At 40.2% G+C, this 17284-nt stretch overlaps 1 protein-coding gene across 4 annotated transcripts in view; it reads left to right on the plus strand.

Moving 5' to 3' along the window:
* Positions 1 to 17284, plus strand: part of SLC44A1 (solute carrier family 44 member 1) — a 162984-nt gene that overhangs the window by 118576 nt on the left and 27124 nt on the right. For 2 of the 4 annotated variants that reach the window (XM_080670340.1, XM_080670343.1), the window contains one exon: positions 1282 to 5213. The exons of 1 other annotated variant lie outside the window; for it this stretch is intronic. In XM_080670340.1, the coding sequence (XP_080526466.1) occupies positions 1282 to 1305 (24 nt within the window). In that variant the 3' untranslated portion in view covers positions 1306 to 5213. Of the gene's footprint in view, positions 1 to 1281; positions 5214 to 16858; positions 16944 to 17284 lie in introns of those variants that run through there. One more of the 4 variants, XM_080670342.1, reaches the window with a different exon arrangement.

Consider the following 17284-nt stretch of genomic DNA (forward strand, 5'->3'; position numbering starts at 1 on the left):
GATTGGCATGTAGTTCTGTATTCTTGAGGGAAAGATAGAAGGGTTGTGGTAGACCAGAATGCAAGTTTACCTAAACCCCTTATTCATAATTAATAATACTAGGTTATGTGGCATTCTACCAGAAGCCAAAAATTGAGAAATATTTTCCCCCTATAATTGCTTTCAGTTTTAAATTAATGACACTTAACTCAAACAATGCATTCAAATCTTCATTCAGGTTTTGCTTTTTTGTTGTTGTTGTTCATAAGTTCATTGCTTGCAATTAATGGCAAGTCCCCAAATACATCTTTTACGTGCATTTTTCTTCTGGTGCTTTGGACTTTATAGTATTTGGTCCCTAAGAATGATGGTTTAAGTGGCGAAAAAACTCCTCAGGAGAGAAGTGTAAGATTGTACTCACAGGGTCGTTAAAGTCTTTAAGCTCATCAGTACCTCTAATTCTCATCTCTTTTCCACAGTTTGCATGGTAAGACTCTACCCCATACTACCACCACCATCTTGTATGTGTCCCTAAAGAACTAGCTGAGAAATTCCCCCCTGAAGTTTGGAGACTGGTAGAATTGAGGATACTTCTTTGTATTTGCTTGATTTAATTGACGTTATAGATGAGCATTCTTGAATGCTGGCATACCTAGTTCGTCATATTTGTAGAAACGCTGCTATTTGAGTTCACTGTCTACCTCCTCCTTATGGGTTATTTTAATTTAGGGCTTATTTTTAGCCTATAAAATAATGTTCAGAAAAAAAATGAGGTTTAAAATTTTCCTTTTGACAAGAAGGGTCATTGAACTGGATATATAAGTACTCCCAGTTTTCCTCTTGGACATTTTTTTTTTTTTTTTTTTTTTTTTTTTTTTGAGAGAGAGAGAGATTCTGCTAGTGAAGAAGTGAAGAAAACTTGGAAGGTTTATGAGGTCTCTCTCTAAATCTTTGAAAATGGTTTTAGGAAAATTTACCAAATGTGATATAGAAGTTTAAGCAAGAGACATCTGGTCATCTGCAGGAAAGCATCTACAGAGGAAAGGGAGAGGAAAAAACCCCGGGCACTCTAGCAGCATAGGCCAGAGAGGCTGCAGAGCTCGGAGATTTTTCAGAACAGCGGTGTGGTTTCCAGCAAGCAATCGCATCACAGCCCCTGGAATATGGGCTCAGGGGAGAAGGATTCTCAGCTCCTTTTGCTTTGTTGCTGTTTGTGACCATCTATGCATTTGTAACATCGTTCATGATCTCCTTCTAATGGTAATTGTCTAAGATGATACTCTGTGTGACTTTGTTTTCTAGGCCTCGGGAGCAAGTTCCGCTTGAACCTAGCCGACCGTTACGGAACCCATTGACATTCCAAACCAATATATACACATAACTATGTGTGTGTGTGTGGGTGTGTGTGTGGGTGTGGGTGTGGGTGTGTGTGTGTGTGTGGGTGTGTGTATATGTATATGTATGTGTGTATGTATATGTATATGTATACACACACACACACATAATCAGCCAAAATCAGAGAAAAGGAACAGGGATTTAATACCTTTTTTATGCTTATTTTTGTCGAACATGTACTCCTTTCATACGGGTGGCTTTTACAAGGCAACTGCCGTCATTTAATGTTTTCAATTGTAATTGTCTTAATGGAAATGTTAAGATTCATATCTGATTAACATTTTTAATAACTTAGAGGAGATTTTAACTTTAGTTATTTAAATTAGGTAAAATTATTGTCCCGAATTCTCTGTCTAAAGTTTATTCAGGGGTGATTTCCCTGACAAGTGCATAAAATCAAGATCTTATTTTCCTGATGAATAAGTCCTAGTGGGACCAGACTAGGCATATGCTTTCCAAGAAATAAGGAATTACTCCAGTTTTCCCCAATCAAAGAAGCCATGTCATTTTCCTTTGAGAAACACGTAAGAGGACCCACTATGGGAAGTTTCATAATCGCTCATGCATTTGTCAGCCAACATTAAAAAGTAACCAACTCCTCAGGTATTTGTAGTTTACCCTAATGCTTCTATAGGAGAGTAGGTAAAAAAGAAAAGGGTAGATGATCTTTCTTATGCAAACTTTTTTCTTATGGTTTGTCTTTCTTTTTTTTTACTTCAATAGCATCTTTCACACATTTTGTGCCTAATTTGAGAGGAAGCTGGAGCACCCGATGAGTTTATGTAGCCTCCAAATTTCTGTGTATTGATTTGCAGGTTAAGTAATGCTGGGAGGGATAAAGAAGGGAGAGAAACACTAGACACAAAGCATTGACCATTCCAGTGGTGTAGGGCTAAATAGGCATTTTATTCAAATGCTATAAACTTGGAAAACAGAATGGAAGGTGCTCCTCTCCTTGGCAATTCATGAAGCATCCAGAATTCTACAATGTTTAACTGAAGAATTGGTTAATGTTCTGATCCTCAAGTGTTGAACGTTTTTGTTTGTTTGTTTGTGGCTGGGTTATGGGGTTTTGTTCGTTCGTTTGTTTGTTTGATTTTTCTATTCCTGAAGCTTACCAGATATGAATGGCTAATATTCCATTGTTCTGCTTATTGTAATGGTGAATGCTTTAAGAAAAAAAAAGTGTAATTTGCTAAGAATAATTCATGATCTGTTTATGCGATAACTCCTTTTTGTTACAATTTTTTTAAAAAAAGCTATTTTTGTTAATGTAAAGTAAATATTTCAGAGCAAATTTTTTAAACTTATTGCACTAAATACAGGCTCTGTACAGAAAAAGAAAAGCCTCAGCATTTTATCATTCCATGGAAGGAGAATCTTTTGAAAGAAAGCATTATCTCCTACCAGAATTAGACAGTGAATTGGACCGGTATTATGGAAATGCATACAATTAATGTCCGTAGGGATTAATAAGCAGCTGTTTGCTAATGTGCTTCCTTTCAAAGGGTTGGACCTTTAAATTGCTGCAAAAGGTAAATTTTATTTTTTCCTTTAAGTATCTGTGTTCTTTAGCTAGGCTAAAATTTGCTAAAATGCCTTGGTTTCTTTTCAAAGCTCATGTAATATTTCTGATTTTTCAGAATATTTGCAATAAGAATCAGAAATTTTATTAAAAAAGAAAACACACAGTTAGGAGCTCATGTCTTGGCAAGATCTGGGAAACCAACATTGTGAGAGTCGCTCTTTTGAAACAGTAATTCTCCAGAAGTTAACATCTAACATTGACAAACTGTATCATTGTACTATTTTATATCAGCAAAAAGGAATAAATATAATTATGTAACTAACAAAAAATTATCCAAATAGGTGAGAGAGCAAATCATCTAAGAAAATTCAGAATACCTTCTGTTTCGTAGCCACACAGATTTGGGGCATCAAGGAACATTGGGAGCTAAATTTATGGTTGGCAAAAATCTGGAAGATGTGTATCAAAACAGAAGACATTTGAGGAGCTAGCTATTTTAGGAGGTGTCCCTCCAGAGTGACCTGATGGAAGTCTTGAATTTAGAAATTGGGTTCTGCTCACTTGGACATCTCAACATCACGGACCCTTGCTGCTCCCTGTCCCAATTGCTCGCAATCTCAACTATTTGGAAACCACCAGGAATGCTTTCTAATTATCATTCGCAACTAGAACTGTAATCAGAAAGAAATTTTGTATTTTTGTATAACTTGATTGTGTGCCATTTTATATAACAGGTCCTGTTTTACAAATAAATTTTGTTTTACTAACATTGTGTTTAGAAAATATGATCTATGTGTAACCATGTCATTTGAGTTCCAAATTAATTGCCAGGTTATTTCCCCTGAGTAAGTTTGTGTATGCAGATATGTATATGTACTACACAGGCACACACAGAGAGACATTTGATGTGTAGAATGTCACTTTCATCTGAGCTTCATTCTTTGATTCATTCTATGAAGCCTCACAGAGGCTTTTTTTTTCTAAAGCAATATTGAAATGTTTTGAGGTTATGTCTGGATGTTCCTGCTGCTTTCCTCATCCATTGCAAGTCATCCCTCAGCGAGCTATGGGCTGGCTGCCTTGTTGCTCAATCCACTCACTGCCTCCATCTTCTGCCCAAGTGAGAAAAATAGATGAAAACAAAAATTATCTGCAAAATGGGGTTACCTGAACCATTTTATGGACCATTTGACTCTGTGTTGTGTGTTGGTTTCTTTGTTTTGTTTTTGTCTTTTTCTGTGGTGGATCTTCACAGTTGCACTCCGGACTCATATCTTAAGGTCCTCTTAACTGTCCATGAGGATCCTGGTGGCCGGAGCATCATTATGGTTTCTGCCACCAGATGATTAAGGGTCTGGTGCACAATTTGGAGTTTCTAGGCTCCTGCCTCAAAAGTAAGCTCTGCTGTAATGTAATGTGGAAGAGGGAAGGTTACATTTCCCTATAAATTTAAGGGCTCCATCTTCAATGGGAAGCTTACCAGTGCTTTCGGTAAACATTAGGAATTCAGGGCATTGAGATTGTATAATCCTTGCATGGATGAGCAGAGATCAAAGCAGGTTGTTGCTTTAAACCACTTAATGCAATGTTTAATGTTTGGGATTAAAGCTTTTATCCCATCCTATAGCATAATCAAGTCCTAAGTCACTAATTTAAGTAGCTTGGTAGTGTGCTGGTCCCCAAACCTTTTCCATATGGTTGAGGAGGAGGCACCCACTGAGTCTGTTTGAAAGTCATGCTGGAAATAAGTTTTTCCTTTGTAGATATGCTCCTGTACTCGTATAGTTTCTTTTTTCAGTAAAGGGCATTAATCTGCCAATTTTCAATACCACTGACCTTGGTGTCTGCCAAGGGCTCCTTTGTCTTCCTAGGGCACTTCCAGGCCTAGCAAGGAGATGCCCCTTCCTTTATCCTGGTCCTGAGGTGCTTTTAACCAGAGAGATGCTTCTCCCACCCACTTCCTCAAAACAGCTGAGGGAACTGCAGGCATCCAATATCTGTGAGGCCACATCGCTGCCCCTGAGGCTGCAACCATTTTCAGCATGCACCATACTAGCTAATAAAGGCCATTTCCGGAGATGCCCCCTCCACCCCACCACCCATCTACAAAGTGGATTCTGGGATCAGTTCCAGTACCAGAGCTGCCAATTACGATGACCTGAACATTATTTTATTTTTGGTCAGTAACCATCTCCTTTGAATTTTGGGAGTTTCCAATGGCCTTAACAGAGCCTTTGAGAAGTTACCTTTAGAAGGATCTTGAAGCTCTCAGCTCTCAGTGAGTTCTCTACTGCTTTCTGTGCTGCAAATTAAAAAAAAAAGAAAAGAAATCCTGAGCCGGGAGGCTTATCAATGCACCTGCCACAGTTAATTTCTGTATTGTTTTCATACATTCCACCTGACAGGAGTGCACTGTAACAGCTTGCCTAGGGTAAAGATGTGGTCTGTGAATACATATTGGAAAATTGCGGGTTCCTAAGCAAATGCATAAAGCCGAGATTTGTGTATTATGTATTCCTAGCATCGAATGCCTTTGGCGTTAAGTGCATATTCGTGTGTCTTTGTGCACTACGGATGCCTGTCAGCCCTTTGAGAAGTAGGCCCTGTTCAGATACAGTGGCGGCCTTCGGAATTAGCTCATCTCTGTTTATTGGCATAGCGCCCACGTTTTGAAAAAGCGACCTTGAGTGTGCCAAGAGAAAAATCTAAAGCTAACAGACATAAAAACAAAACAAAAAGCTAAACGGGTTGAATACACTTAAAACTTAAAGTAGCATACTTGCCCACATTCAAATTTTGTAAATTTGAGCTGAATTCTTACTCTCTGAGAGGAAAATTTTAATCCAAGATTTAAATCTTTAAAAATAGATTTCTGATAAAAATTTGAATGCCAAGTTTTTAAACTTGAGAATTTCTGTGGAAAATTTTCCTTTTCTGTCTAAATTCTATAGTACTCTTCCTCCTCATCTCCTTGAGGGTAATAATCCTATTTAAATATTGCATGATCAATGATCACTTTTGTAAATTACATGGGCAGGATTTAACTTGGATATTTTACAAAGGAATTCATTACTAAATGTGTTGAAAAGATAAATTGTTAGGGACCCAAATATTAGGCTACTTTATTCAGTTTTTATTCTTAGTTTTATAACTTAAGTGATTTCCTGAGGAATAAACACTGCAGACTAGGGAGTTCAGAATAGTATAGCTTCCAGGTGACCCATGGTCTAGTCAAGATCCAGCTGAACATGAAAATATTGTCATTCCCAGATATTTCGGAAAATTTTCACTTTCCTTTGCTAAAACCTGAATTTCATATTTGACATTCAGAAGCAGTTCCTAATCATTTGAGGGGACATGAACCCCTTTGAGAAAGAAGCTTAGGAAAGCAACAGACTCGATCTCAAATGCACATAGCCCATCTGTGAACATTTAAAATGCTACTAAGAATTTCAGGGCCCTCATATGGCCAGCCCCTCCCCACCTCCCCTCGAGGCCTAGTGAGCACAAGTCAAAGGTTTCTCTAAAGTTGGTGTGATGATGTGTTCTGAGATGAGGTCGTGATTACCGCTGAAGGTATCTTTAAGATGGCACCCACCAACGTCTGATCTGCAATCGTTTTTATAACTTGAAGTCTTTGACTTAGTACTAACTTTGGAAATAGAAACTGAATGAATAACAAGATGGTCAACACTGAATCTTTAGGACAGTAAGATTTATTTCCTTGGAGATGTGAGGGTGTATATGTCTGGTGGGGAGGGTGATTTTTGGCAAGGTGCCACATTATTTGCAGTGGACAAGAAAATCCAAAATAAATTAATAGGAAATCCTTATAAGTTTCAGATATGAAACAACATACTGTTATCAGTAGATTGGTGTGCAAAAATACATCAGTCAGCATGGCTGAGAACAGTTAAAGTTGATACATGAGCAAACTCGGTGTAGTCTAGCAGTTAACAGAGTTTCAGTGCAAAGTTGGCGGAGCAGATGCCAGGGGTAGAAATTCTGAATTTGTTTTTCTCTCCGTAAATCAATGAGGTGTTCCCTGTTTTGACTTTTCAGTGACTAGAGTAGCCTTGGACCACTGCCAATGGGACTGTCTCCCCTCCCCCATCACTCGCGCTTCTTTCTATGGGAGCATGTGGATTTCTTCGCATCTGTACCTCACTGTTAGGAAAGGGTGCTGCATCTACAGGGAGGACCCGCAGGGCCTCTGAAAAAGCTAGCAGAAATCCTTAAAGGAGTTGGAAGTTCTTTTAAGATTTGGGTCATAACTTAGGATCAGGCATCAAACCCTTACTTACATTTTCAAACTGAAGAAAGCAGAGGAAATCCTATAACTAACTGGCTGGTGAAGGAGAGCATCAGCTCCCGACCCCCTCACCAACCCCCAAAGGAGCTTTAATAAACTGTCCACAGTAGCAAATGGAGGGACCACAGGTGGAACTTCCCATTTCGGGTGGAAAAGGGCCCAAGTGCAGTGTAAGTACCTACATCTAACATGTCCTTTTGTCGTAGAAGTGTGTGATTTTTAAAACCATGTCCTGACCTTCTCAAATGGATCTGATCACACATCAGTTAGGAAATTCCTTTGAGATAGTTATTTTTGGAGGAATGTGTATTGAGCTATTCCATGTAGAGAAAAGGAAGCCTTGAAAAGAAGAGGAATAAATGGGAACAGGTCTGGGGTGAAGCTACTGCCAGCATCCTGCAGACCATTCTACCTGCCACAGGAATGAGACAGTCATAGGTCAGTTTTGGGGGCTGATTTGAGACAGAGACTAAGTCAATTTCCCCAGTATCTGTTCTCAGAACGTCTTTTGGGCCTGCTTGGTTTTGCTGGTTTTGGTTTTCAGAGACATCACATGAGGAAAGTTACCTTTCTTCTACTCTATTGCCTTCGTTAAGGTTTTCTGATTTCTTCCCTCCTATAAAAGGGTACTGGAAGCTCCGTAATTGAAAAGATGTTTCGATTATACTATCAAAATAGTCTTGACCCCTGACTGCCCTTTGAGTAGGTCCTGCATCCAGTGAAGTAAGTTCAGTGGGTTGTTAGCTGATCTGATTACAGGAGTAAAAAACTTTGCCGCCAATAAGCAACAAGGTGGGATGAAAAGTGTGGAAGGCACCTAACAAAAGGATAGGCTCTCTAGAAAAACAACCAAAGACAAAAGCATATCTTCCGAAGACCAAAGGTCCAACTTCAAGTATTTGCTGGCACAGCCTCTCTGAGCTCCTGGAGTTTAGAATAGGGCTCCTGGAACAAGGCAGCCATGCTTTAGCGATCAGTCAATGCAATAGTGACCTCTCAGGCTCTGAGCCTTAACATCTAGTGTCAGGCCCAGCCCAGCACATGGGACGATGTGAACAGAAAACACACATCAGTGTGTCTCCATTACTCACTGCTGTGGATCTGGCATGAGAAGTATGTTGTGGTGCTGCATACTTCTCCATCTGAGGCCTTTTGGGTCTCCCCCCACCCCCATGTGCATTCTATTTCATGGTGTCAAAACGAATTTTGTATCACATCCTGTCTTAGTCCATTACGAACTGAAGGATCACAGTGAAGCCTTCCATGAATTCTGTAGTTCGGGATCTGTGACCTTGGCATTATTTAGAGTTTTTCCTTGTTGCAGTGTTTTCAGGTGGGGAAACTCACATGTAGGTGCTTGAACATGCCCCACAGACACAGTCGTAGCCCTAGTATTTGTGACTTGTCATCATTGACACAGTGCAGACTTTACAGACAGAGCCTTATGCTCTCAGAGGACTTTAAAAATATGTACATTGAGCAGTTAATTTTCTGGGGTTATCATATCTTGCTGGAAAATCAACTTCCAGGAGCTCTGAATTGGATGGAGTTCCATCTGGCTTCAGAGTGCAATGAGCCTAAATGAAATGGAGCTTTGAAATGTTTTTCTTGTGCAGAAATATGAACTAGGAAAAAAAAAAAGTGCTGATCTAATGCTAAGTTTTCTCTGTGTACTGACTCAGTTGCCAGAATTATAATGAAAACTGTATTTTAGTCTAACAACTGTACAGAATTTTTTATGTAATAAATAAAATTTTATAGGAAAGAGTGTCATTGTTTACTGTGTTGTAACACTTTCCCATGCCCAGGGTGGTGATTAATAGTGTAGGGGAGGAAAATAATTTTCCGCTTACCCTTCTGAGTTCTTAGCTGAGACCTCTGTAATCGAAGACAGATTAATGAGAGAAAAACACACAGAAATTTATTAACATGTATATCATGTATACATGGGCGATGCCCAGGGAAAAATGAGTAACTCCCGGAGGTGGCTTAGAATTCAAGTTTAAATACCATCTTTATAGGTAAAGGGGAGAATAAATGATCTTTAGGAAAAATAAATGGGCCCTTAGAAGAATGGATGGGAGGGAGGTCTGATAGTTGGTGAGAAAGTTTGTCTCGGTGTGGTCTCGACCTCTAGTCTCCTCCTATGATAGGAGTCAATCTTCCCTGGTAGACTCCCAAGAAAGGGATTAATGATTATTGGATTCCTTTTGGAGGACCTGTCATTAGGCAGATAAAGAGAGTTCAGAGAAAACCTCGCCCTGCATTTCTTGTTTTTCAGATGACTACAGCTCAAAATAATCATTTTTTGAGGTGGCATGTCCCGCTCTCCTACAGTCATATTTTGGGGGTGGCATATTCTGCTACTCTTCAATAGAAAGTAATCCTGAATAACATCTTGGTTTCAGATTTAGTCACTAGGCTGCAAGGGTACCCTGGAATGTCCCAGCTATTCCTTTCTAGCATCTCTCAGTGTGGCCTACGGTCCTTGAAGTATGAAATATAAATGTACTAAAAACTAATTTCTGAAGTACAAAGTTCATCCACTGCCGGGCCAGACTTCCTAGCTGGAGTCTGAGTCACCCTGTGAATGCTAAGGTTGCAACTGAATTCAGTCTTCAGGCACAGTAGAAAAGCCTATTAGATAAGGTTTACCATGGAAAACACTCCTGCCTGGTGCAGTGGCCTGCACAGAAATTGAAGCTTGGATATGTGCTAAATTAGTGAAACTTCGGTAGGCCATAATTAAGGCAGTAATTGTGCCCCATTAAAGTTTGGGGGGAAATTACGTTTAATCTATTTCCAGTGATATTGGGGATTAAGGAAGGGGTATTATGAAGTGGAAGATTTTTGGCAATACCAATAAACCTCTCCTGAGTTGTTTCATAATTTGGGGGTTTTCTTGCTGTACAGAATGCTTTTTTTTATTTTTTAAATATGTTTAATGATTTTTTTTAATTTTTATTTTTATTTTTAGAGAGAGAGGGAGAAAGAAAGAAACATTCATGTGAGAGCGAAACATCAATCAGCTGCCTCCTGCATGTCCCCTACTGGGGCTTGAGCTCACAACCCTGGGCATGTGTCCTGATCAGGAATTGAACCAGCAACCTTTTGGTGCATGGGAAGATGCCCAACCAGTTAAGCCACACCAGCCAAGACCAGAGTGCTTTTTATTAGCAAATATGAGTATTGCCCTGATCATAGCCCTGGATGTTTATCTATACTATCTTTCCAAAAGAAGTTGTTATAGAATATTTGTGAGGTGTCCTCAGAAGTAGGAGTGTTTGAGATAATGAAAAATATTAACTAGTCCGGACTGTTCATTCTTTCTTGGGGGCTCATTCTGCTGCAGAGGCGCACAGTTTCTAGTTATACAGACCAACTAGCGATGAAAGAGCTTGTTGAAAAACCTCACATCTCCTGAAGTACCCAGAATTTGTTTCTGTCTTTTTGGCTAGGGAAACTATATTCAACCTCAAATTTTAGAAAATAAAGAAAAATCTAGAGGATGTTTTTTACAAAGAATACTATTTGTGACTTCTAGGTTTATATGTCATTATGATTGACATTGGAGCTTCTTCAAATTGCTCTGTAGCTCAAACCTCTTACAGGTGTTGAAAGGTTCAGAAAGAAGCCAACATCCTATGAGGCTGTTTGGCCTTATATCTTTGATCATGTTTGCTGTGGGACTAACCTACAAGACCATGCCTCTTCACATTATTTTTTTGTTTGTTATGGCAAGTAGCAGTGTAAGTAAAAAAATGCTTCGTGCCTTTAATTTGACACTGCATTACTGTCCAAATTCTGAGAAAAATAACTTGCGGATGCACCTAGCTTAAATTTAGGATTCCAGAAAACGCAAAGCTCAGCTATTAGACCATTTCATGGGCTTATCAGCAGTTTCAGCAGAAGTCTTAAAGCTCTCTAGGTAGTCATAAGCTCCCCAGCTAGGTATGTCAGACTAGAGAGGCGACAGTAAGGTTTGCCTTCAAGGCAAAACAAAAGAGCTTTCAGCCATCCAAACTCATCCTATAACCTTACACAGGATATTAGGGGCTTGTGTTTGGTCTACTGTCTCCATCAGCTGGAAAGGATTCTCACAGTTTATCACAGAATTAAACAAATGTAACATAAAAGTAAAAATTGAATTACATAAAAAGGCAAGTGAAAATTGAGAAGAGGAGATTAACTGTATAAGACATCCTAGGCTAGACTGAACTCTAACTTTTCTGTCAGTCCTGCAAAGGTGAACTCAAGGAAGGTACATAGTTTTACGTCTAATAAAAAGAAGCATTGAATAGAACTTCAACAGGAGGGACTGGGGAGGCATTAAAAATGATGTAAGTAATATGTAATGACTTGGAATAATGTCTACAATATAGTCAAAGAAAAATGGGATAAAGCAGTTTTTATAGCATGATCTCATTTATGTAAAATCAATATCTGTATACGTTTTTAAATGACAAAAGATATAATAGATGTTCTCCTAACCAATTCTGTAGGCACTGGTAGTTGATGGGTTAATTGGAAAAGTTGGTGAAGGAAGAAAATCATTATACATGAAACATTTTTAAAAAGTACAAGTAGCTATTCATTGGCCAATCTTTGACGTGGGTGCAGTTCTTTCGCTGTGGCTCTTTGGCTCCTCTGAAGTCTGTTGTCTTTTTTGCACTAACCACACCAATAATGCAGTCACCCAATGTAATAATGTGAGATATTGATTTCTTTAAAAGGGATCAAGAATTTAGAAATGCTTATGAAGCCAGCTGAGTATAGACTCCCAGATTTTTATGAATTCTTTCCAATGTGTATAATTCTTGTGCATACATAATTTGAGACTGATATTTTTAGTATCTATAGAGTCTTTCCAAAGCATTCAACTTAGTTTTCATAGAAATTACTCTCTTCATATTCATTTTTTATCCATATACATAATATTGAAATGAGTATACCGTTAGAATTTAACAACTTCACCTGGCGTTATGTGTTGGAATACACACTGATTCCTGCCGAGCACAGTCCACTGATGCTGAGAACAGTACACGGGTCCCTGAGCGTAGGCCCGCCTGCTGTGGGCATCAGCCAGTACATTCCACAGAGGACCGATTGGAGGATGTCAGCCCATCTGGCAAGATGGTTAAGTGCAGGTTGGCTGAGAAAACCACCCTTTTACTCAACATAAGCATTGTGGTTATCTCTCTATTATGTGGTTATGAATAGTTTAAATTTTTTGCTTCTCTGTATGTTTAAAATATTCCCATATAGGTTTATAATATGAAAAAAAATAGAGTTACATTAAGGAGGAAATAGCCAGGTAGGTATAATAAAATGATAGTAACTAAACCTGAGTAATAATGGGACAATGGGGTAGAAGAGAGTGTTCCAAAGGAAATTACATTATTTATGTGGATAAAATAAAAGTTAAGGATATACCTCAAATGAATAAGAAAAGAATCCATGTAATAAATGGTGTTTAGGATGATTAGCTTTCAGATTGAAAACAAATCTAAGTCAAATCCAAATGGATTAAGGCATTTTCTTTTAATTAGACAAGGGAAAGGTCTGGGGAAGGAGTGAGGAGGACTTACTAAATTTAGAAGGATTAGAAAAACATAATAGAAACAATAGACTGCTGAGAGTTGGTGAGATCCACATCTCACATTTCGTGGAAAGTGTGATGCATAAGGCCCATTTCAGATGCATTTACTATGCCTTCTATGGCAGTGAGCTAATCATACTCACTTTCATTCAACAAGCATTTCCCAAGACCTCCTCTGGTCAACCAGATTTATATTCTGGGAACTCTGGGTACCAATATTCACTCCCTGATCTTCAGTAGCTAACAGCCTAATGAGATGATAGACAGCCGTGTGGGTTGTGATCAGTACAGAGTGCTTTGGGAGCACATAGGGAGGTGTTAGGGTCAGTGGGAGAAGCTAAGTCGAAGGATGAGCAGATTTAGCCGGGTGATGAAAGGGGAGCTGGGAGAGGGGAGAAGGTTTCACCCAGAGGAATGACATGGGCAATCATCGCAACATGAGGAAACATCAGTGGTTCAGGATGTCCAGAGCCAAGAATATGTGGATGTGCAGCAAGGGGTGACCCTGGAAAGGAAACAGAAATCCTCAACTGAGAGGTGCTGGGTGCATGTGATGGGATTGGAGAGGAAGCCCGAGAGAGGGAGGCTTGGGAGAGAGGAGGACCGGGGAAGAGGAAGATTCCAGTGTGAAATCTACAGGCCTGATGACTAATTGGATTGGGAGAGGAGGAAAGACATCATGGAGGCCTGCACTCAGCATGGCGTGTGCCACTTCATTTAGAGATCAGGGCTTGCGCCAGATGCTCAAATTCATCCAGGCTCTGATTCTCGAGTGCACTGAATGTTGGAAATGGTTACCTTTCTTCTCAATGTTGTCTGATGCAAATTCTCTGTAATGATAAGGAGTCCTTTGGAGAAGAGTTTGAGAGTCTGAAAATATTTCTCTGTGCCAACAAAACATTTTTCCAATCCCTGATGAATCAAATCTACATAATTTTTCATTTAAGAGACCCAAGTCTAACAATGGCTCAGACAGCTTAGGTAACCGAACACAAAGTTTTCCCCAATGGCTCAATCTGCTTTTCTACGTTGTCACCTTAACATCTGCGTGCTTTCAAGCTAACAATAAACATGCTTTGCATTTTCAGTGTGTGTATATTTATATATTTATGTTCCAAGTTTTTCCAACAGGCTTATCTATACTAATAAAAGGGTAATATGCAAATTGGTCAGGACGCCCACACAGTAACAACAGAACAGCAGGCTGCGTGGGGCGACAAGACCAGAAGAGGGGGTTAGTGAGGGACGACCAAACGACTGAACAGCAGGCTGCGTGGGGTGACCAGACCGGCAAGGGGGTTAGTGAGGGACAACCAAACGACTGAACAACAGGCTGCATGGGGTGACCAGGCTGGCAGAGGGGGGCAGTGAGGGGCAACCAGGCCAGCAGGGAGGGCAGTTGGCGGCAATCAGGCCAGCATGGGGGGCAGTGAGGGGCAACCAGGCCGGCGGGGGTGGGAGGCAGTTGGGGGCGACCAGGCCGGCGGGGGGGAGGTAGTTGGGGGTGACCAGGCCGGCAGGGGGGGTGGGCAGTGAGGGGTGACCAGGCCGGCAGGGGGGACAGTTAGGGGTTACCAGGCTGGCAGGGGGGCAGTTAGGGGCGATCAGGCAGGCAGGCAGGTAAGCAGTTAGGAGCCAGCGGTCCCGGATTGTGAGAGCGATGTCCAACTGCCAGTTTAGGCCCGATCCCTGGGATTGGGCCTAAACTGGCAGTCAGACAACCCCCGAGGGGTCCCGGATTGGGGAGGGTGCAGGCTGGGCTGAGGGGAACCCCCCCTCCTGTGCATGAATTTCATGCACCAGGCCTCTAGTAGATAATAAGATTATTAAAATAAAAATAGAAAAGCAAAGACTTAAACAGGAAAAAACAAATATGCTAGACACTATACAATGACGCATTAATACTTTAAGCTTCCTAGCAACTTGAAAAGAAAGGAAAACACCAATGTTTATAGAACTTTATTATTTGATGGAAGAAGGTATATGCATTCTTCGAGTTACTGTGAAAGCACAAATAATCTTCATATGGCTCTCGAATTAGGGTTTGGGGGTGCTGAGCTGGTGGAGTCCAAGCATGTAACTTCCTTTTCTTTCTTTTCTTTCTTTCTTTCTTTCTTTCTTTCTTTCTTTCTTTCTTTCTTTCTTTCTTCCTTCCTTCCTTCCTTCCTTCCTTCCTTCCTTCCTTCCTTCCTTCCTTCCTTTCTTCCTTTCTTCCAACTTCCTGATATGATTCTTTAACTGAATTGGTTACCTCATCCTTATTCAGATCTACTGCTATTAGTGCTTATAAGTTACATTTTAAGTATAAATAAAACAGAAAGGCCGTCTTCATTTATTCCAAAGACATTTACCAAGTCCTGTGTTGACTAAAGATACAGAAATGAGAGACCCAGTCTTTGCCTTCCAATACCCTACAGTCTGTTTAGGAGGCAAAGGGGTAAGCACATGATTGTACCAGGTAACATAATGTACCAGCTGCTCTAACAGTTAACTCAGGAGCAGCCTGAAGACCACCTGCAGGTGGGAGGGGCAGGGACACCGAGATGTGGTAAGAAGCAGAAGCATTTTGGGAATAGCATGTGTCTGAATCTGTCCTAGAGACATGAAATTGGAGAAGTCATCAGGGATCAGAGCTTGAGGGTCTGTAGCCATACGAAGGGACTTGCTTTTATGCTGAAGAAAATGGGGACTCACTGAAGAATTTTAGGAGAAAAAAATTACTATGACAGCAGTGGGGGGAGTTTTCTCAACCTGATAGAGGATGTTTATGAAAAACCCACAGCCTACATCATACTCAATGGCAAGCTTTCCCCCTAAGAGCAGTAATAAGACAAACAATGCCTACTCTTGTCATTCCTAGTCAACACTCTACCGAAGGTTCTAGCCAGGGCAATCGGGTAAGAAAAAGAAATGAAAGGCACCCAAATTAGAAAGGAAGAAGTAAAATTATCTTTCTTCTCAGGTGGCATTACCTTATATATATAAAAAAATCACAAATCATTCACACATACAATTAGACTTAAAGGAATTAAGCGTTGTTGTGGGATTACAAAATCAACACAGGGAAATCAATTTTATTTCTATGTGCTAGCACCTTTTCATGATTCTCTGAAGCAACTACTACTGTGGTTTTTGCCTAACAGTGATTTTCTAATACCATCCTTTCTGCTACATTTAGTAATTGGTCTTCTATTGTAAGGAGGACTTTTCCCTTCTCTCCCACTTATTTATTTATTCCTTGAACTATGGATTTTTTTTCTGTTATCATAATTATTTTTTATGCCCAAGTTGTCTCAGATTTGGCCAATAAAAGCCCATTCATGCTGGCTCCTGTGTACTTTTGACCCGTCTCCATGGTTCTTTGAGTGCTTTCTTGTTCGCTGACACAAACCAGATGTACCAGGCTCATCTCAGGCTTCTCTGTCTTCAAGGAACCCTGGTTCCTTTTCATGGAAATTGGTATTTAGAAATCAAGATCTGGGCACTGGATGGACTCATCATGTAGCTATTATTGAAAATATAGAAAACTGGCTTTCTACCTACTGCCACTTTGTAATGCTATTTTTGTTGTTTAATTGGAAAGACAGTATGAAAATATTTTTAAAAAATTACACCCCTTGCCCACATCTTGTGCCAAATCTGTTTTTATCTGAACCTTCCTTCAGTTCTGTGTTGGAATATATATTTCATATATGCGCAACCATATGTCAGCTACTTATGTCTTCCTTTTCTTTACTTATGTTAAATCCTAAATATGTCTTTGTGCTGCTACAAAGAAAAGCTCAATATCTCTCCTCTCAAATGGCCACCCATCGTTCCATTGAACGGCTGTGCCCAGCACACTGATGTGGGCATGTAGTGGCTTTTAGATTTTAGCTGTTAAGAGATAGCCCTGAAAATCTAGCATCTGTTTTTGCTTCAGTTGATTTGTCCCTTTGGATAAATCCCCAGGAGTCAGCAAGGATTTTTTTTTTAAAAATAACACTTTATTTTCCTCCCTGTGTTTTGTACCTTTAATCTCTCACATTTCTTTCTCCTTCACAAGCGCCTGAAGCTCTAACAGTGGGTTGGCAGGTCACTGGCCATCGTCAGAATAATAAAGCAAGGAGCACCCACCAGGAGCCAGACTCTGAGTGACGTGGTGTATAGATGTGTCTTGTACATGCATGTGCAGCCGTGTTTCACCCGTCACAACAAATGTACAAAGTAGGTCTTTTTTTTAATTTAATAAATCTTTATTGTTCAGATTATTACAATTGTTCCTTTTTTTCCCCCCATAGCTCCCCTCCACCCGGTTCCCACCCCACCCTCTGCCCATACCACCCCCCCCCCCGCACTGTCCTCATCCATAGGTGTACGATTTTTGTCCAGTCTCTTCCCGCACCCCCCACACCCCTTACCCCCGAGAATTGTCAGTCCACTCCCTTTCTATGCCCCTGATTCTATTATAGTCACCAGTTTATTCTGTTCA

The sequence above is a fragment of the Plecotus auritus genome, assembly GCF_963455305.1.
Source record: "Plecotus auritus genome assembly, chromosome: 5".
Taxonomy (NCBI): Eukaryota; Metazoa; Chordata; class Mammalia; order Chiroptera; family Vespertilionidae; genus Plecotus; species Plecotus auritus.